Consider the following 22,186-nt stretch of genomic DNA (forward strand, 5'->3'; position numbering starts at 1 on the left):
GTAGCCCATGCGTCTCCCCTAAAGGCCTCTTTTACCCTCTTCTATGAGAGGTATGACCACGCCTCTAATCTCATTCATTGCCCTTCAGCATGAATTCTGTCCGTTTCCCTGTCTAATACCATGGGAGAATAAATCTTGCCTATCTCAGTGAGCTGTTGTGAAAGAGTATTTGCCCCACTGATATAAAGCACTTAGCACATGTTCTTTGAGGACCAGGCTCTTCAATGTGCTCGTGGTGCGCCACTGGAGGCTGAAGGACAGACTTAGTGGGTCCTGCAGTCAGTTACAAGCTAATAGGCAAGTACAATTGACAACAAGGGGTTGCTTTTGGCCCTAATTGGAGGAGCACAGGGAATGTTAGTGGCCCTAGATGATTTGGGGGTAGTAAAAATTATTTGCAACATAGGAAAGGACAAAAGTTAATTAGTTGGCAAAAATGTTTATTTTGAAGTTTCTCAGAGGGATTTTACAAACAATGGAGCGCATTTTTAAAAAAATTAAGTGATCCAAGTACTTGACAGTGTCTCTTAGCTACACACAAGCCCCTGGAGAGAAGAAAAAGAAATCACCAGCAAGGAGGTCAATGCTCAAGAGCAGCTGGCACCTGTATAGTTCTAGTAGGAAAGATTGCAATGCTGTTGCTGCTAGTAACTGTCATCCTGGCATTAATATAAGACAGTGCTGAAGTATGTACACTTATACCTGCAGAAAACAAATTGCATAAAATAACACGCCAAGTAGGTATTGTAGAATAAATTTATTTACCCTGAAACAACGAAATTAGGTGTGATGCTTATTATTGTCAGCATTGGAATAGACAATTATCTTATTAACAACTTCTAAAGGTCACATGCAGTTGTTGTAACTGACAGTTTCTTTTGAGAGAAATGCATCACACACACATGTATTGCACCAACATCTGTCTACTGCTTTAGATTTAAATAAGTTATAGTGCAAGAGGTATCTGCACATGAAAAATAAAAAAAACTGAAGTTATGAACTGAAGGCTTATAGTTCAAACATTCAACATCTGTAGGTTTTTTTTTACTGAATTTATAAATAGTATAGCATATTGTACAGAGCTGTTCATAAAGAAGTATGTTTAGATGATACAATACAGAAAGATTTGGCTACTTACAACTGAAGGCATGCATTTATCTATTATACAGTTTGTACAGAGAAATATGGAAACTTGGCTGACAGGTACTTAATTCTGGTCTAAATGTTTAAGAATAAACAGTCTTCATGCAGCAAAGAAACCAAACTTCTCTGGAGAATTTTCTTTTTTTTTTGTTAAGCCATATTGCACGTTTGTACATTTGTATAACTGAAGCCGTAATGGTACCACACATTTCCTCCACAGAGCACACAATGAATTTCATTTTAGGGAAAGCAAGTTTGTGGGTGGTTTTTTTTTTTGTTTTTTTTTGTTTTTTTTACATACACATGATACATGCAGAGGTTTTTGCTAGATGTGTTGCTAAAACACATGCACGCAAAAAAACAACCTTACATTTCTGCAAAATTGTTTAGGATGTGATTACTCCAGCATTGCTGAAAAGGAAAGAAAACGGAATCAGTTAGTGAAAAGGATGAATACTGCTGTAACATTATAAAAGCAAGACTTGTAAGATCAATAGTGATAGAAGAGAGAATGTTAAGTTGGATAACTGATGTAATTGAAAGGACACTGTCAGGTTTAAAAATTAAAAAAACCCTAAACTCAAACACTTAATGAAATTCTGACCTTACCAAAATCAGTGAGAGAGCTCCCAGTGATTTCAATAGGGCCAGGATTTATCACTGAAAGATTCCACAATAAAAGAATTAAAATCTAATTTATTTTGGCCAGACAGAGAAATGTAAAACTACACAATGAAATAAGACAAAGCTCTTCTCACTTTCAGGTTCTGATTCACTGACAAGGTTTTAATATTTGAACTAACCCCTGCATGAATTTAAAAAAAATGAGTTTGTCTTGGAAATGTCTAGCAACTTCTTGAAGGAAAAAAGAAGCAAGCTTTGGCTCAGAGTTGACTAAAGTGTCCCTTTAATTATCCAGGTTATGCAACTAGTTCTGGACATAGTCATTTAACTTGAGGGACAAAAAAGAGTTTCTAATAAAATGACTACTCTGCACATAAGGATATGCAACAATGTATTCTAATTTCCTACAAAGTTCTGATGAATGTGTTAAACACAACCCTTAGGAGCACAGCCTACAATGTACTAAGGCTAAGATTTTTGAGAATATACTTAGTATTAATGAAATTAAAGCTGTGATTAGCAGAGATTAGGCAAACAGTTAGATGTGCAAAAATTAAACACAACAAGTGTAAGAGAATTTTGTAATCTGATTTACCTCTTCCCCTTCCCATCTCAGCAAATTCCATCATCCTTCCTCTTTGAGCTGTTTGTCATTATATTCCATTTATTAGCTGTGTTCTTGGAAGAACCTAGAGGACTGCTGTACTGCATTTTATCATCACAGATTAAAACTTCATTTTCTTGCATTTAAACATTTATGAAAGTGCCTTCCCACAACTATTAGCCAGAGTAATTTTATGAAACGACTTAGTTTTATACTGTATCTTTTACAGTTGGGCTCTTGGGCTGTGTCTACACAAGCCCCAAGCTTCAAAATGGCCATGCAAATGGCCATTTTGAAGTTTACTAATGAAGCACTGAAATGCATATTCAGTGCTTCATTAGCATGCGGGCAGCCACGGCACTTCAAAATCGACACGTCTCGCAGCTGTAAGTCTCATCCTGACAGGGCTCCTTTTCGAAAGGACCCCACCTACTTCAAAGTCCCCTTATTCCCATCAGCTCATGGGAATAAGGGGACTTTGAAATTGACGCGCCTCACTGCTGTGTGTCTCATCCCGACAGGGCTCCTTTTCAAAAGGAGCCCAGCTACTTCGAAGTGCTGCGGCCGCCCGCATGCTAATGAAGCGCTGAATATACATTTCAGTACTTCATTAGTAAACTTCAAAATGGCCATTTGCGTGGCCATTTCGAAGTCTGGGGCTTGTGTAGACGTAGCCTTGAAGTGTTATCTGAAGTCATCAGATATTCATCTTGTACTGCTGGAGGTAAAATAAGAGCAGCCATTTAAATATGGCTCAGGAATAGCTCTTTGGAGAATGACATAGATCCACACTATCACAACATCTGGGAAGTCCTAGGCTAGATGCATCTGAAAAAGTCACTTCACCCTCCAGCTAGAAGCAGCATTAGGTAATGTTTCAGCACAGAGGAAAGGAGATGGTTTCAAATTTTGAAAGTAAATTTTTCCAGCCTAAGCCTTAGAAAGACCTCTCTGATCCAGCTCTGACCTAATCAGCTACAAACCTAGGTTCCCTGGTACCCCTCTGAGTCTGGGATCAAAAAGATTACCAAAGGTGAGTGTTAAAGAACCCAGCATGCAGTGGCTGACAACAGAGCTCAGAAGTGTGAAAGGAAAATATAAGCAGAGGCAAAAGGCACAGACATGTTCCAAGAAACACTGGAGCAAAGCCTAGAAAGGGGAAATACAAGTAACTGTGCAGCTAACAAGATATGTTGTTGGTGGGGTTATGAACTAGATCAAATGGATCTCTCCTGAGCGAACAGTCCCATAGACTTGTCTATACTCCCTTCCCTCTCTGCTACACAACTTATCAAGTGGGGTTAGAAAGAACGTGGAAACTTCTCGTCCAGAAAAACTGAACATGCAGTTGAACTGTTCCCACAAGATGACCCTGGTAGGTGGGAAGCAAAAGGAATTTTTCTAATATGGAAGACAAAGTTTGGCAAGAAATTCTACTTAGAAGTAATGCAACTTGGTTTCACCCAAGCCCTTCCTTTGTAGTCATCAGAACCCTTTCCCTGTCTCAGCCTGCAGGTCCCACATTGAGCCCTGAGTCTTTTGACTACAGGCAAGAGCTGAACATGTGACTGCTGCTTTCTAGTCACACCTCCTTCCTCCTTCCTTAATGGTTGCTCCTTCTGTACCAGGCTGCCAGCAGGGCAGGATAAATCACAACAATATATTCGGTATGGCCTTCGCAGTTAAGTGGCTTTGAGCCATTCCATATGTTACTTCAGTAATTTTTGTGCACCTCTTGTAAGATTAATTTGTGCATTGTCAAGGGAGGGTGCCTTCCCAAGCCACAACATTGCAGCTCACGGTGCATGTACAGCCTTTAACTCCGTGCTAGGCATGGGCTAGAGCAGGCTGCCACAGGAGGATCACGACAAACATCCAGTACAAGGAAGAATGGGGCTGCTGGACCTTAAAGCTTGGCACCTCTAGGCCCCATGCAGCCTAAATCCAACTCTGGGGACAACACTGGGAAGGAGGAAAGGTAAGATCCTTAGCATTTAATAAGCACACCTGCTGTTGAAATAGCAGAGATGGGGTAGAATCTGCACTTGCCTGAAGTCCAGTCTTTAGCTATTAATGCTTACTATTCAGTGCACTGCCAGAGAGCTCTTTCATGCTCCAACTTTAGATAAAGCCCCTAGACAGAGCTAGAGCTTAGAACCTCAGCGTTAAAGCAAAATTCAAAGCCTGTTCTGGTTTTGTCCTCTCTTCAGGCCAGTCCACCCCACAACCCAGATTTCCACTTTCAAAATTGAATGCCCAGGTTTACATTGTTCTCATTACAGGAGCAGGGCTACACGCTGATTCTAAAGCAGTGGCAGACAACTTGTGGCCAGCAGGCTGTATGTGGCCCCTGTGCTCCCATATGCCTCGTGCACTGGAGCATTTTCTACTCATCTCCTCTCCCTCCCACCCCTCTGTTGATTTGCACTCTGTCCCTGCTCCTTCCTTGAGCAGGAACCTTGCAAATTAGCTATTTGTGGTTATTCAAGCTATGGAAGAAGGGACAGACTGCAAGTAAGCAGATTTGTGATGCTCAAAGGTGCTAAGAGGGCAAAGAAGGAGCTATGAAGGGTGGGACTCCAGAAGCGCATGGGAGAGGTGGTGTGCAGGCTGCACACAGCCCACGTATTAAGTGGGTGCCCATCACTGTTCTAAAGTCATACAAGGAGGTCATTCGAGAGGCACAAACTCCGTTGAGATGATACCGTCTGCTTCAGAGACAAAGCTTCCAGAAAAAATCCAAACACTCATTTTCTTGTGTTATTACATAATACGCCTCTTATTTTGGAATACCACGGCCACAGACCATAATGGTGCTATCCCAAGTCTGTTCCTTATTTTACTTCAGTGTAACTTAGCTTTTCCAAGGGAACCCCATTCTAGACTTTTTTTTTTTGGAGGAAAGAAGTGCCAGTGAGTTCAATGGGGTTACTCCAAAATTAAGTGCACTCTAAGCACAGTCCGTCTGAGCTTCTTTGGTAACTGGGAATGGGATCTGCATCCCGGTTGGAAAAAAAATCCAAAAAATTATCTGAATAAGTAGAGTGAGAATGACTGTTCAAGATATGTTTGAATTTCGTTTCAGGAGCCCATTTAAGTGCAAGAGATTGTGTTATCTGCAATGCTTCAGAATCATTCACTGGTATACTTAGCAGCAGTGCTGCAACTCAACAGGTTTCAGAAAGAGTATCAGTAGCAAGCAAAATATTTCAGTATTCCAGTAAAACTACCACCATGGATGGATTTGTAGTAAGAACTAGCAAATACTAACAAGGTACCATAGATGAAAATATTGCTCGGTTCATTTATGCCACCAATTCTCCTTTTTGTACTGTTTAAACACCTTTATTGACGTGGCTAAGTCCTTAAAACCACGCTATATTTTACCTGGTACAGCAGACATTGGTGGGAAGTTGCTAGATAGTGGAGTAGGAACGTGAACAGTTTACAAGAAATACTGAAGAGAAATTTGCCAGTTACTTTCCTGGGTGGGGCAACGTACACAATGATCCAGTAATACGTGCCCATGTGACAAGAAACAATAGCTTCATCAGGAAATGCCCACATGGAATATTTAAAAGTGGCAGTGGAAGCTGTACTATACTGTGAACAAAAAGCTCATGTGCAATTTTTTCCACAGACAATGCTGCAAACCTGGCAAAGATGAGACGATATTTAGAAGAAATGGAATTTAAAGCATCTTAGCCGAACATTGAGTCTCCTTCATGAATAGAAGTGTTGACGTTACAAAATAATTCCATAACTCTTTTTGCTTCAGTTTCATTGAAGAGAGGAGGAGAATACAAATGACTTCTCCCTCAAAATGTCCAGTGAAATTCAGTGGCTGTTTGTTTTGAACAATTTATTAAGAATCTGCCTACTTTCATAAAACTTTAAGACAACAGCAATTAACTAGATGGAAGTATCCTATCCAAAGTATGTATCATTAGATTAAAGAGGAATGTAGAGGATGAGCTCAGTATAGTGAACTCTTAACCATAGCCTTAACTAAACTTCAGAGAAATTGCTGCGGCATTGCTGATGCTCTTGAAATTTGAAGGCATTTCAAGAAACAGCAATGAAAAAAATCTCTCACCAGACAGTTAAACTACATGCAGTGAAGAAACTACTGGATTGAACACTAACTCAACCTCATTTTCTTGTGAATATTTTTAGCCCCAGATATAAAGGCACATGCTTAAGTTCTGAAGAGGATGTTGCTGCCATGGCATAGGCATCTCAAAATCACTCCTCAGTTATGCCAGGCAAAATAAGTTTCAGGGCTGGAGTGAAACCATATAATTAGTACATCTTTATGGATTACTTTGAACCATGTAACTACCCTGAACTGGTAGGAATCATTAGCTTAGCACCTTGAAACAGAGTTCTTTCAGTTGCTAATCCAACTTTTTGCAGCAGTTGCTTCCTCTGCATGCACAGAGAATATTTTCATTGTTTGGCGTTAGTCACAAACCTAAAAAATTGACTAGGAGTTGAAAAAGCAAGAAAACTCATCTGTTTTTCTATGGTTCAAAATGACAGTGGGGAAGAAGAGAGCTAGTTGTAAAATTTTTAAGGACACTGTATGGTTAGCGTTCGAGGACTTGTCTGTTAGAATTAAAATACTTTAAAAAAGTTGAAGGGCAGCCCATCAGCTAGCCACTTAGGAGACTGAAGCATTTATGTAGTATTTAAGATTTAGTTTAATAAAATATAAAATGTTATTGTGTTTGTGACTTACTGCTTACCATTCCTAATGTACTGCTGTGGCACCTGCAGCTGGACACAGGTAAATGAGTATTATGTACTATTTCCTAAAGTAACATAAAACAAGTTACCTACAAAAATTGCAAAGTATACCCTCTGAGATGATCTAAAAGACTGTACTGAGTTGTAAATTAATATTAATGATTATATTTGCACCACTATTTAAGAAATATGAAGTATAGGTGAGAAACTTGATTTTAAAATCAATCCACCTCTTACACTAGGAACTTTAAGAGGGTGTCAGCAAGGTCTCCAGCAGCAAAGAGCGTATCTGTACAGAACGCTCTGGAATTTACACCCTCCAGTATACAATGCCACACTTTGTGGACAAGTCCTTTGGGAAATTTAAGCTTCTTCACTTGTAAGTAAGTATGGAACCTACGCTATCCATGCCCCTCTGCAGCAGTTCAGAGATCCAGCAGAGTTTTTTGGTGCCTTGATTTATCAATCAATCAATCAGTTATCTTCAATGCGAGTTGAAAAGTTGTGGCCCAGCAGCTATTAAATACAGATTTAAACCAACACATCACCTGCCATTTTACATAGCCACTGTGCCCTCCAGTGCTGCTCTAAAAGGTTAGGCACTAAGCAGGCTTAAGTTAACAGGAATGTTTTCTTTTTTCATCTTTTCTTACACCCATTGTACAGAAGAAAGCACTCTCATTCAAAGGGAACAATCAATGGCTTGTTCTATCACAAAAGGAGCAGCTGCATAGTAAGCACTCTAGGGTTCCAATAGAATATAACTGGAATGGACAGAGTCTGCTTGCAAACAGCATCCTGCATCTTCTATAGTGAGTATATCTCTTCAGAAGAAATGATGTCTGATCATAAGCGTCAACATATGTACCATTAATACTGGGTTATCAAATTCAGACAGCAGCTGTCCAAGGATTTGAAAAAGCTTACTGTTGACCTGACCAAGAGAGCAGGATAAAATTGAGCAAGAGCTCTCATTTCTTGGTGCACTGAAGCTTCTAGTCCCAAGAAGTACTGTGATCCTGAATCTAAAGCAATTTGCTTGAGTAGTTTGTGCCTAACGCTACAGGATACGTAGTTTAAAGTGGTGATAATAATGTAGCACAGCAGAATCTGACAGACGCAGCACAGAATGAAGGATATTACTATTTATTCTTGGACAGGTATACAGAATGCCATTTTACAGTAAGTCACCACTGGGATGGTGAAATGGAAGAGAAATACTCACTTAAGTCGATGAATGTTGGAAGGCATTGGAGAAAAAACACCACAGTTAGGACTGTTAATGACTTACACATTGTTGATACAGGACTGAATTTGAAAACATGCTCTAACGTTTATCATAATATAATGAAGGTGGTTAGTGCCACATTAAAATAAAAATAGTTCTATACAATATGTTCATTTGGTCATGTGCTATTTACAGATTTTACAAAAAAAAAACACACACGAGCTTGTTACTTCTCTAAGTCAGGCTAGAACAAGGCCAGCAGAGTAACTCAAAATGTGTAACTGATCATTAGTGCCCTAACTAAACGTGTAAGAAATCCAATTTCTAACTATGCAGTGCAAAGTATTTTTTCCAGGTCATTTTACAAAAGCCCTGATCTAAGAGACTGAAAAACATCTAAACACACGTAAATAAGGTATTAAAAAACAGAACTTAAACCATCTTTTAGAGTTAAAAAAAAAATTTTTTTTGTCCGTTTAAAAGTTCAAGTTAGACTGAAGTAGTGCCCTCTCCCCCCCAGTAAAGTGGGAAACACTGGCCAAACAAGGTTTGTTATCATAAAATACATTAGACATTCAAATAAATAACCTTAAAAAACTACGTGTGTTAAAGGGATGGTAGAACACCCCAGCAAGTTCCACCTGGAATTATGGTTTCTGCACAAGCATGAATAGGCATACTCCACCACTTACAAAGACTGGTGTAAACAAGATGAGGGGGCATATGGAGGGGCAAATTTAAAAAAAAAAAAAAATACTGACTGAGGTAGCAGTATACTCTGCCCAGTGCAGGAAAAAAATTGGCTTATGAATAAAAATTAAACTGACATCAACTTAAATTTCATGTCATGCAAGAGAGACAGACAGTTACATGCTTTTTTAGTTTTAGAAAAAACATTCATTCCCTAAAATCTGCTGCCAATTTATTTTGATAGTGTCCGCTGGCTCAAAAAAAAAGTTTTTTGTTTTTTTGTTTTGTTTTTTTTACAAGATGAACAGACTATTAAACAGAACACTGTACATGCTTTTCATCTACAAAAAATATTTGCATAAAATAGTGTTAGTTCTCTGTACATGTCAATGGACACTTTAGTTGTGTATAAAAGAGGAAAATATTGCCCCCACTGGAGTCAGAAAAAGCAAAACACAATCTAGAGTATGAAACCTCCATCACCAGCAAATATGTTCATGTGAAAATTCAGCAGAAAGAGACAGTTGCTTTAAACAATAAAAAATTTGATTAAGTTAAACATCTTTATGCAAAATCATCACTATGTCAGTCAAGACCAGAACATATCACTAAAGTTAGTGTCTGTACTGTAAAGCCAGATAAGCAATGGCATAGTAAAGAGCACAAATGGCCAGGAAATCCCTTCGGTGCATGCTGATAAAGAACATGGCTTGGTGGCAGGCTTCACACAATCTTTACCAGGTTCCAGGTAGTTACGGGCCACAAACTTAAGTGTCTCGTCCAGCAGAATGACAGGTAGTGAGATTTTCAACACCATCAGCCACTGTGTCACATTCAGAGGTGTGATTTGGAAAATTAGCTGTGGAAGAGAAGCCAAGCATTAGATCCTTTTACCGTAACTCCTCACTTAAAATTATCCCTGTTAAGGTTCTTTCCTTGTTAGGTTGCTAATCTAGATGAGAACATATTCATTTAAAGTGACGCAATGTTCCATTATGAGGTTGTTTGGTTCCCCCCACCCGCTTACCCTGTATTCCGGCAAGGGAATAAAGAAAGCATCTGAATGCTCTCCCTAGCCAGAGAGCAGGGAAGGCCAAATGGGGCAAGCTCCCAGACCCTGACCCTGTCACGCCCCACCCTCAGGCAAGCATCATTCTTCATTGGTGAGCACAGCATTATACAGTATAAAAGTTTGAAACATGTATATACACAATGTCTTCTGCCTGAAACACTGCCTAGAACCCAGCCCATTGACATTCATTTTTATGAGGAAATTGGATTTGCTTCACGTCGTTTTGCCTTACGTAGCTGTTTTCAGGAACAGAACTACAATATTAAGAGTCACTGTACTTACACACAGACAAAATAGACTTCTCAGTGATTTTTCTTTGAAATTATGGGCTAGTAATTTTGCTATTCTTGTTCTTTCTACATAGCTTGTACCTATAAACAAGTTTACTTACCGGCAGTGGTTCCACATAAAGGATAAGAAAATGGAGCGACATGGACAAGCAAATAGAACCCACTAGCCAGATATTCTCCCATGGGGGCATTCTCAGTAAAGACTGGTTTTCTGATAAACTGGAACAGAGACAATGCATATAGAAGACATTCAACAAGACACATCAGGCATCTTAGTAGGTCATAATTCTAAGTCTACAAGGTATTTAAGAACACAACAGTTAGGGCCTGCTCACACTTTTAGTCAGTGATCCTTGTTCAGATGCTAAAAGTCTGTTTTTAAAGTAACTAATTGCTGTATTAAATAAAAAGTTGTTACACAATGCTACTAAACAACAACAATTTATTAGACCAATGGTGTATAATAGCAATACACTCATACTCTAAAGAGCTAATTTGAATATTAGATTGTATTTTAAACTAGTAAGTCAGTGTCCATATTAAGTCAGTTTTCGGTGTAGCTTCGAGCTACACAAAAGTTTTGGCTATACCAGATTAGGTTTTTGAGCTGCACTGTGGAGTTTAGAAGAGGAATCTCACAATGTAGAATATTTTGAATCATACCTTAATTGTTTAAAAAAAAATTTAACTGTCCTCCAGTTTATGTTTCTTCAAATACCCTTGACATATTGTGCTATTTAGAGGTTTCCATTTATAATTTAGTATTAATTAGCTAAGGCTTGCTCCCTTAGGGCACGAAAAAACTATTTTCCATACATTTAACAGTCTTATTTTAAGTCTCCTTGATATCACTTTATATCAGAAGTATGAGGGATAATATGATTGATGAGGCTTAAATAGTGGGAAATATCCTAGCAGTCTAATACTAAAGTCCAAGAATGAACTGAAGGATTTAAAGTATTTTTACTTATGGGGTAAGATAATCAAAAAAAAAGGTCCTTTGGCCTTCCATAAACAAACTCAAATTCACCATTGCCTCATTATCTATTACTTGAGCTGTCCATGCATTCAGAAAGGACATATGCTATGTAAAACTTCATACTTTCAGTTTCCTACTTCAGACATACTAACCTGTTGAGAGCATTACACATTTCTATGGTGACCAGAACAGACAGTGCCATCGTCATTGGGTATGGTGACTCAAAGACCACACAATCTACATCTGTGAATTCTGGGTTGTCCTCATTGCACTGTAGGAAGTGACTCTACAATAGAATAAAGCATGTCTCTCATGATTTCAAAAATACTACCTACTGACAAAAAAAAAAAAGTAAGATGGTGCAACAGTCTAGCACTAAGCTTATAAAAAGTATGCGCCCATGGAGACCAACACCACTAAGAATTACTTTTGACTACTTCATCTCTGATTCAAACAGCTTCACATTAAATTTGATATATATAAAAAGAGAAGTTTTCCAATAAAAGGCAATTATAGTCCTTCAGAAGCAGTTTAAAGAAAATCTTCGGTATTCTAACTTTCAGCTTTGTATAGCTACTAACTTTGAATTAGTGGGATTATTTAATAAAATTAAAGGTGGTCCATCTGCAGTTCTCTTTGAAATGAAAAGGTAGAGCATACAGTAAGTACCAACATTTTATTACACAAAGTATAGATTCACATATTTCTGCAGGTTTTCTGAAGTAAATTAAAAACTGAATGAATACCAGCTGGTAATAGGTAACTCTTGGGCCACCATCTGCAGCAATGAACCACCAAGCAGCAGCACCCACTGTCGCAGCTCCAACATAACCTTAAAGAAAAGAGAGACTGTTTTTCTATATCAGGAAAGGTATTTGTGATACTGTCTTGTTAAACCTCACTTGAGCTTCCTGCTTTACCGCCCTTTGGGTACACATATAATGTAACCTTTGCCCATTTCCTGTAGAAGGAATCTGCTTTTAAGTTTGCCAAGTCACCATAATTGGAATCTGTCCAACTGTAAAGATCTTATGTATTTATTGTAATTTAGGGAAAACAGAATTCAACCAGGGTCATGACTTTGGAAGGGGATCAGTAAATACAAATGTATTTAGCAAAAAAAAAAAAAAAAAAAAAAAAAAAAAAATCCTAAGTTCTTCCTTTCTAATAAAAAAAGTGAGAAACATAACTCTGCTCTGCAAAGTGCAAGTATGAATGTGCTGCAAAACATTTTGGATAGCGATTGATTTTTGGCCATACCCATCACGAATCTCCTTTACTGATTAAAAACAGGTTCTAGCTATCAGGGAGGTAGCTTCATTAACTGGTGTCTTGCATTTCCCAGCCTCTGAAGATAGCTAAGTGGCAATCCCCATGTGTCCTCAGCTGAAAGAGGATATGTGGGGAGGAGAGAGAGAAATTGGGATGGGTCACAGGAAGGGGAAGAGAATGTTGTAGGAGAGAAAGTAGTACATGTTTCTGGGCAGAAACAAAATGTTCTGGACAGAGATAACTCAAATTTAACTTGAGCACATACACCTATAGGGGGGTTCTTTCCTATGAATCATATAGCACTAAGCAATGCCATAGACCGGTACTGGACTAGATGGATGATCTGACCCAATATAACAATTCCTACATTCTAAGAGTAAATTATAAATTGTTTAAAAGTTAGAAATAGCAACAAACAGTGATGTGACAGTGTTAAGGTGTCCATGCACACGTTGCTTTGCCTGACACGGATAAGATAAATAAGAATACTATGGACTACAGGATGTATACTGCAAGTATAGTGCACCTACTACATAAACTGATGCAACAATGAAGTGTGACCATCTTGGAACCAAGACTGAAAGGAGTGTGCCAGTTCTGCCATATATGGTGCTGCTCTGCAAGATCCTCAGGGGCGCCGTGATGGATCTTCCAGGAATCAATTTTGCCATGTGCATGAAGATGCAGCAAAATGGATCTCTCCGGGCTCAGCTGTCAACCCAGGTACTCCATGCTGAGGCGCAGAGTAAGGGACAACACAAGCCCAAAGGGGCCTGATCTACACCAAGAAAACGTCGATCCTGATGTCTATTCTAGCTATGGTGTGGCTAGAATTATGTATATGGGATCCACTTTGATCCCTAGCGTAGACCAGGCCTCAAAGACAACTGAAGACCGCATAAGTGACTTCCATATCAAGTTCCTTTAAGTCATTCTACATGCACAAACAGTTACAAATAAAAGACAAAGAGCTACTCACATCCAATAGCCAAGTAACGGAAGAAGAGCCACCCACTGATCAGGGGCTCTTTAGGATTACGTGGTGGCTTATCCATGATATCTAAATCAGGAGGATTGAAGCCCAGAGCAGTGGCTGGAAGACCATCCGTTACAAGATTTACCCATAACAGCTGGACAGGAATTAAAGCTTCAGGGAAACCCAGAGCTGCAGTCAAGAAGATACTACCAAAAGAACAAGCACAAAATTGAATTAGACCATGTTAAAAACACCAAATCAAACATATTATAAATAAACTAATTGTAGATTAGTAGTTAAGTAGTTCTGTGCTTTAGTAACTGGCAAGGAAAATTTATGCTGAGTCTCAATGCAACATCTATGTAATATCAGAAGCTAAAATTTCACACAGACAGAAAGGAACGGTCATGACATTTTATAACCAACAATAATGGAATAACTTTTCAAGTTTGTTCTGACAGAGGTGCACTTTTTGGAACAGATCGAAGAACTGAGGAACATTATTATTCTCCACCAGAGTAACCCTCACAAAGCATTAGCCTGACTTCTGGAGTACTTGGAAGACACTGCTTTGACTGACCTATAGTCTGAGTTTATGATCAAGACAGCTTGTAAATGCCTTTCTAAATGCTTGGAACGGTTCTAGAATTACAGCACTTCTGCAACTGAGGCACAAAGTTCAACTGAATGGGATATTCTTCAGTCTAGAGATAAAAAACCTTCAGCATGCGACCCATTAGAGTAATCTGCTGGCAGGCCAAGAGACATTTGGGTTACACTGATTATCTGCAGACATGGCCCCCACAACTCCCACTGACTGGGAAAGGCAAACCATGGCCGCTGGGAGCTTCAAGGGTGCATGCTATGGATGGTCAAAGTTAACAGAAGGGCTTGCCTCCCAATAGCAAATTACCCTTGATGAGTCATGTACTGACGGTTGCCAACCCCTGCCTCAGTTGTTGCACATATGCATCTTATCCTATCCTCTGGAATTAAAAGCCACCATTTTTTTCCCTTCTTCCAACGACTTTTTATGCACGTGAAAACCACCTTCTCTGTTCCAGATTAAACAAACCCAGTTTCTTCAATCTTGCCTCACAGGTAATGTTTTACTAAACTTTAATGATTTTTGTTGCTCTCCTTTGGACCTTGTCCAATTTGTCCATCTTTCATGAAATGTAGCACCCAGAACTGGACAATACTTCAGTTGAAGACTAATCATTGCAGAGCAAGTCAGAAGAATTACTTCTTTCTTGCTGAAAACACTCCTACTAACATATCCCAGAGTGAAGTTTGGTTTTTTTGCAATAATGTTACACTGTTGATTCAAGTATCAGAGGGGTAGCCGTGTTAGTCTGGGTCTGTAGCAGCAACGAAGGGTCCTGTGGCACCTTATAGACTAACAAAAGTTTAGAGCATGAGCTTTCGTGAGTTAACTGAGCATCTGAGCATCTAAAGAAGTGAGTTAACTCACAAAAGCTCATGCTCTAAACTTTTCTGTTAGTCTATAAGGTGCCACAGGACCCTTCGTTGCTACTGTTGATTCAGTTAGCTTGACCATGACTCCCAGATCCATTTCCACAGAACTGCTTCCCAGGCAGTCATTTCCCACATCTTGCATATATGCAACTGATTGCTCCTTCCTAAATGGTGGAGTCCTTTGGAGTTTTTCACTTCAGACTTCCCCAGTTCATCAAGATCATTTCAAATTTTAATGCTATCCTCCAAAGCACATGCAGTCCCTTTCCCAGTTTGGTATCATCTGGGAACTTTTATAAGTGTAACTACATATGCCATTATCTAATAGCTGATGAAGACACTTAACAGAACCAGACCCAGAACCGAGCCCTGTGGGACCCCACTTGTAAATGCCTTCCAGATGATTGTGAACCACTGAACTACTCTGGGAACAGTTTTCCAACCAGCTTTACACACATCTTATAGTAGCTCCATCTAGGTTGTATATCCCTATTGAGACAGTCAGAAGCTTTACTAATGTGAAGATACCACATCTACTACTTTCCCCCCATCCACAAGGCTTTTTATCCTGTCAAAGAAAGCCATTAAGATGGTTTGATACAATTGGTTCTTGACAAATGCCTGCTATTTATAGCTTTATTGTTCTCTAGATCAGCATTTCCCAAAATGCGCGGGGGGGGGGGGAGACAAACAAAAAAAAAACCTGGTCCTTAGAAAATATACAAATTACTGCTATATACTATTGCTGTGAATAAATACACAGTGAAAATTTATTCACTCTCTTTTTTAATATACAAAGAAGTTACTCACCGTAATAACGATGGTTCTTCGAGATGTGTCCCCGTGGGTGCTCCACGATAGGTGTCTGGCTCGCCCCGGCGCCGCAGATCGGATCTTTCCAGCAGTTTCTGCCGGACCGCGCATGCGCCGGTGCGCGCCGCTCCCCTGCGTGCTCCTGGCCACGTGCGCGATCCAGTCCCCGCCAGTTCCTTGACCAACCGCCTCCGATGCTCCTGAAAAAACACCAAACAGAGATCCGAAGCGGGGAGGATGGGGGCGGGGGGTGGAGCACCCACGGGGACACATCTCGAAGAACCATCGTTACTACGGTGAGTAACTTCTTTCTTCCTCGAGTGTCCCCGTGGGTGCTCCACGACAGGTGACTACCCAGCAGTAACCCAAGAAAGGAGGTGGGTAATCGGGTTATGTGCAGCTTGCCCCTGAAAGGACCGCTGTCGAGAGGCGGGTATCCTCTTGGAATACCCTGTGTAGGGCATAATGCTTGGCGAAGGTGTTATAGGATGACCAGGTCGCCGCTCTGCAGATGTCTTTTAGCACGATGCCCTTGAAAAAGGCTGTTGATGCCGCCACCGCCCGGGTGGAGTGAGCCCTAGGTGGGGCCAGTAAAGGAGTCTTTCGAAGTTCATAGCACATCTTTATGCAGGACACAATATGCTTTGAGATTCTCTGTGAAGAGAGACCCTCTCCTTTTGACCTGGGAGTGAGAGAGACTAAGAGTCTGTCCGTTTTCCGGAAGGACTTAGTTCTGTCTACGTAGAAGGCCAACGCCCTCCTCACGTCCAGGAGGTGCAGGCGTGCCTCCTTGCTGGAGCTGTGAGGCTTCGGGTAAAACGAGGGTAAAACTATGGGTTCGTTAAGATGGAACTCTGAAGAAACTTTCAGAACAAAGGCTGAGTGCAGCCATAAGGTTACCGCCTCCTTTGAGAATACCGTGCAGGGTGGCATTGTCATAACTGCTGTGAGCTCACCCACCCTGCGAGCTGACGTGATTGCAAGAGGGAAGGTTGTCTTTATCGTAAGGAGACGGAGAGAAACCGTGGCTAAGGGTTCAAAAGGTGGTCCCTTTAGCGCGCTGAGCACCAGGTCCAAGCTCCACGATGGTGGAAGCGGTTTCCGAGGGGGGTACAGGTTTACCAGCCCCTTCAGGAACCTGGTAACAATAGGATGGGCAAACACTGTGGGCCCTTCCTCTTCATGCTGAAAAGCTGATATAGCGGCGAGATGGACCTTCAACGAGGAGAGGGAGAGCCCACCTCTCTCGAGGTCCAGTAAGTATTCTAGTATGACAGGTATAGGCACTTCAAGGGGAGCTAACTGCTTGGTGGAACACCATGCAGTGAATCGAGTCCATTTCTGTTTGTAGGTCTTCCTGGTGGAGATCCTTCGGCTACTTTCCAGGACTTGTTGTACTCCCTCCGTACATGTACTTTCTAGGGAGCTGAGCCATGGATTAACCATGCTTGTAGGCGCAGGCCTTGGGGGTGTGGATGCACTATGGACCCCTGGGCCTGCGTGAGCAGGTCCGGCACTACCGGAAGGGGAAGCGGTGGACGATCCGACATGTGGAGAAGCAAGGGGAACCATTGCTGTCAATCCCAAGTGGGGACCATTAGGATCATGCGGGCTCTCTCCCTCCTGGCTTTCTGCAGGACCTTGTGGATGAGCACCGTGTTGGGGAATGCGTAAAGCAGTGGGCCCTTCCATGAAATCGCGAATGCGTCCCCCCAAGGACTCCCGCCCCAGTCCTGCCCTGGAGCAGTATTGGGGGCACTTCTTGTTGTGCTGAGTGACAAACAGGTCTATCTGGGGAAACCCCCATGTGTGAAAAATCGGTCGTAGCAGATTGGAGCGGATCTGCCACTCGTGTGAGAGTGCGAAGTGCCTGCTCAGCTGGTCTGCCTTCACGTTGTGAGCACCTGGTTAAGTACAAGGCTTTCAACGTTATATTGTTGGCGATGCACCAGTTCCACAGCCGGACTGCTTCCGCACATAAGGCACGGGATCGAGCTCCGCCTTGTCGATTTATATAAAACATGGTGGAGATATTGTCTGTATTGATCCCGACTACCTTGCCTTGTATGTGGTCTTGAAAGTGTTTGCAGGCATTGGACACCGCTCTGAGCTCCAGTATATTTATATGCAGTGACTGTTCCGTAGGGGACCACAGTCCTTGCGTCACCTTTTTGCCAATATGTGCTCCCCACCCTATGTGGGAGGCGTCGGTGGTGAGAAAAATAGAGATTTGCGGTTGGTGAAAGGGTACCTCTGTTAGCATGTTCTTGGGGTTTACCCACCATTGCAGGGATCTGTGCACCTCTGTCGTGGGCAACACCACCCTGCGGACGGTATGGGATGCCGGCTTGTAAACGCTCGCTAGCCAATGTTGTAGGTTGCGCATATGCTATCTGGCGTTCTGTACTACGAACGCTGCCGCTGCCATGTGACCAAGCAGCTGCAAGCAAGTTAAAACTGGCACTGTGGGGCTGCATGTAATGACTTGTACTAGGGAACCGATGGCACGAAAACGAGCGTCGGGTAGATAAACCCTTGCTGTGATAGAATTTATGCGTGCCCCTATGAACTCTATGTCCTGTGTGGGGTCGATCTTTGACTTCGCAAGGTTGATGACCAGGCCCAGCGAAGAAAACGTGTTTGCTGTTACGCGTATCATGCGTAGTACCTCCGCCTTTGAGGCCCCTTTCAGTAGGCAGTCGTCCAGATATGGGAATAAAAATACCCCCCGTCTGTGTAGGTAGGCTGACACCACTGCCAGGGTCTTGGTAAAGACTCTGGGGGCTGAGGAGAGGCCGAACGGCAGAACCTTGTATTGGAAAATGTTCTTTGCCGACCATAAACTGGAGAAAACGTCTGTGAGCCGGGTGGATCGTTATATGAAAACACGCATCTTGTAAGTCGAGGGCTGCAAACCAATCTCCATCGTCCAGTGCCGTGAGTATAGAGGCGACTGTGATCATCCGAAAGCGTTGTTTGCGCAAGTACCGGTTGAGGCCTCGAAGATCTAAGATGGGCCTCCAGCCTCCTGTTTTCTTCTCTGTGAGGAAGTATCGTGAATAAAATCCTTTCCCCTGGAGTCGCTCCGGCACTCCTTCCACCGCCCCCATAAGCATCAGGTGGTCCACCTCGTGCTTGAGTTTCGCCTCGTGGGAGGCATCCCTGAGATGAGGCCTGGGCGGAGGTCTTGGCGGTGGGAGCGACTGAAAGGGGATCACATAACCCGTGGCTATGATCTCTAGTACCCACTTGTCTGTGGTGATCTTTTGCCATTGTGAGTGGAACGGTCGGAGGCGATAATGGAACATTAATTGTGGATGACATTGCACAATGGTAGTAATAGTGCAGCCCTCAACCTGTCCGTCAAACTTGTTGCCTTTGGGCCTGCCCTGAGGATGCACGGCTTTGTTGGGAATGTCGCCTAGGAGTTCCATACTGTTGTTGCTGTTGATGCCGCCCTCGGTCGTAGCCCCGGTGGTACTGAGCACGCTGAGGTTGGTACGGGTATCGCCTTTGTTGAGGGTAATACTTTTTCTTTCTGCATGGAGGGGTATAAATACCCAAGGTTCTGAGTGTGGCTCTTGAGTCTTTACTGGAATGAAGGACCGAATCAGTTGACTCTGCAAACAACTTCTGTGTGTCGAAAGGGAAATCGACAACTTTTGCCTGCAGATCCCCCGGGATACCCGATGTCTGGAGCCAGGATTCCCTGCGCATGACCACTGCCGTAGCCGTTGAGCGTGCCGCCGTGTCCACTACGTCCAGGGCGATCTGGACTCCCATCCTTGAAGCTGCATAGCCCTCTTGCACGATGGCCTTCAGCACCGGCTTCTTATCTTCTGGAAGTGAATCCATGAGAGAAGTAAGCCTGGAGTAATTGTCAAAATTGTGGTTCGCTAGATGTGCTGCATAATTAGCCACTCTCAGCAGCAGGGTGGAGGAGGAGTATACCTTTCTGCCAAATAGCTCTAGCTTCTTGGCATCTCTATCCGTTCCCCCCGCTTTGTACTGGGGAAGTCTGATCTCTGCTGAGACGATTCCACCACCAGAGAATTTGGTTGTGGGTGACTAAACAGGAACTCCATGCCCTTCGCCGGGACGAAGTATTTCTTATCCGCCCTCTTGTTTAGAGGTGGAGCGGAAGCCGGAGTCTGCCATATGGTAGTAGCAGACTCTATGATTGCTTTGTCGAGCGGGATAGCGATTTTGGATGAGGCCGGAGGCCTCAGGTTTTTGAGGAGCTTGTGGTGCTTCTCCTGCACCTCTGCTGTTTGGATGCCTTGCGTGAAAGCCACTCTTTTAAACAGCTCCTGAAACTGTTTGAGGTCGTCCGGGGCGGGGGGGGGGGGCGGCAACATCCCCGGGGGCCGTAGCCTCGTCGGGGGAGGACAAGGAGGAACCACTAGGGTAGACCTCCCTTGAACTCTCAGGGTCCTGCTGCCGGTGGTACACCCTCTCACTGGAGGCTTGTGAGGGAAAATCTCGGGGTTCCAAAATCAGCTCCCCTTGAGACAGCTGTGTTTCCGTCCCCGTCCGTGAGTGCCCGCAGGAGTACTGGGCGGTCGAGGGGGACCTGCCCCTGGGTGTACGCCTGTGGTGTCTATGCCCAGCGTGATAAGGACGACCGTGGCAGCACGGGCATGGTTCCTGAGATGGACACCTGGACCACTCTCGAGGTGCATACCCCCGATGTCTGGGGGAGCGAGACTGTCTAGATGACTGAGACAAGGGTGAAACTGGTTTGTGGTAGTACTCCAGAGGGTCAAATCCCAGAAAAGGCGAGGGTGGCCCGAGCCATGGTGACGCTGGTTGGAGGAACAGAGAAGGCGGCTCTGGGTAGGCTGGGGGAGACCCATGTCTCCTGGTTGGTGTACGCAGCATAAGGGGAGGACTTGTTGAGAGCAGCCCTGTCCAGAGAAGGGCTGCGGTGCCGAGTTTTCGCTGCTGCCTTTCTCCTCCCCTGTGGGGCTGGCTCCGCCCCTCCCCGTGCCGGGGATCTCGGCCCCGCTGTCGGTGCCGCGCGGGTGGTCTCCTCCGGTGCCTGCAGGCTACGTGCCTGTTGGCCCTGCACCGTTGGTGCCACGGGGGTCTGTGCCGCTTGTGGAGGTGCCGCCGGTTCCGGCGCTTGCCTGGCCGCCGCTCTGAATGCGCGGGCCGGCTGCTTAGTAATCGGAGGCTCAGCCTCTGCCACGTGCGCTGCTGCTTGCTTGTGACTGTGTGCTACGCCCGTCCCACTCGCCATGACTGCTGGCAGGGATCGGGCTGGAGAGAGCTTCCTCCGTTTCTGCACCGAGGGGGTGAGGGACACCGCCTTCCTTTTATGGAGCCCTGTGGGTCCCTCCAGTTGAGGCCTCTCCGGCACATCTGGCTGGAGGGCCTTATCAAACAGCAGCATTTTCAGCCACATTTCTCTATCCTTTCTGGCTCTGGCCGTAAGCTTTGCACAGAAGGAGCATTTCTGGGTGACGTGTGATTCCCCCAGGCACCTAATACATTGACTGTGCCCATCAGAGGCCGGCATAGCTTCGTGGCACGACTCACACTTCTTGAATCCTGAAGAGGACATTGCGGTGAGTCTTTGAGCTGTTAATAGGGTACTTAGCACCTGTTCCCCTCTCACGGACTCCAGCCTGCCGCAGCAGGAGGCCTACTGGCCTTCACGTCCCCGGGTTGCCTCCGCGCCTCCTTCTCATTACTAAGACTTTCTATTTTTATATATATATATATATATATATATATATATATATATATATATATATATATATATATTTTTTTTTTTTGCAATATATTTTTGCAATAAAGAAACAAACAAACAATTTAACTAAGAACTCTGAAAAGAAACTCAAACTCTGAAAAACTTTAAATACGCTGACTCTGGCTGCAGCCTGAGCAGATTCCGTCTGCAGCCGATGGTGGTTAAGAAGGAACTGGCGGGGACTGGATCGCGCATGTGGCCGGGAGTGCGCAGGGGAGCGGTACGCGCCGGCGCATGTGCGGTCCGGCAGAAACTGCTGGAAAGATCCGATCTGGGGCACCGGGGTGAGCCCGACACCTATCGTGGAGCACCCACGGGGACACTCGAGGAAGAAGTTTACATTTTTGGGCTGCAAAAAAAGGGTACCGAAAAAACCCCAGCTCCCAGCTATATAAAGTTTGGGAATCCCTGCTCTAGATATTTGAAAGTTGTTTGCCTCACTATTTGCTCCTTTATCTTTCCAAGTACAAAAGGCTAAGCTGACTAGTTTAATTCCCTGGTTCACTCTTATT

General features: G+C 43.4%; 1 protein-coding gene across 2 annotated transcripts in view; it reads right to left on the minus strand.

The window, feature by feature from the left end:
* Nucleotides 1-423: 423 nt before the first annotated feature.
* Nucleotides 424-22,186, minus strand: part of ATP2A2 (ATPase sarcoplasmic/endoplasmic reticulum Ca2+ transporting 2) — a 96,924-nt gene continuing 75,161 nt past the window's right edge. The window contains exons 16-21 of one of the 2 annotated variants that reach the window (XM_075012701.1): nt 13,631-13,833; nt 12,126-12,211; nt 11,532-11,665; nt 10,502-10,619; nt 9,777-9,897; nt 424-1,554 (exon numbers count right to left, since the gene is read on the minus strand). In XM_075012701.1, coding sequence (XP_074868802.1) covers nt 1,541-1,554; nt 9,777-9,897; nt 10,502-10,619; nt 11,532-11,665; nt 12,126-12,211; nt 13,631-13,833 — 676 coding nt within the window. In that variant the 3' untranslated portion in view covers nt 424-1,540. Of the gene's footprint in view, nt 9,898-10,501; nt 10,620-11,531; nt 11,666-12,125; nt 12,212-13,630; nt 13,834-22,186 lie in introns of both variants that reach the window. The other variant, XM_075012700.1, reaches the window with a different exon arrangement.

This window comes from Carettochelys insculpta, chromosome 18 (assembly GCF_033958435.1).
Source record: "Carettochelys insculpta isolate YL-2023 chromosome 18, ASM3395843v1, whole genome shotgun sequence".
Classification (NCBI taxonomy): Eukaryota; Metazoa; Chordata; order Testudines; family Carettochelyidae; genus Carettochelys; species Carettochelys insculpta.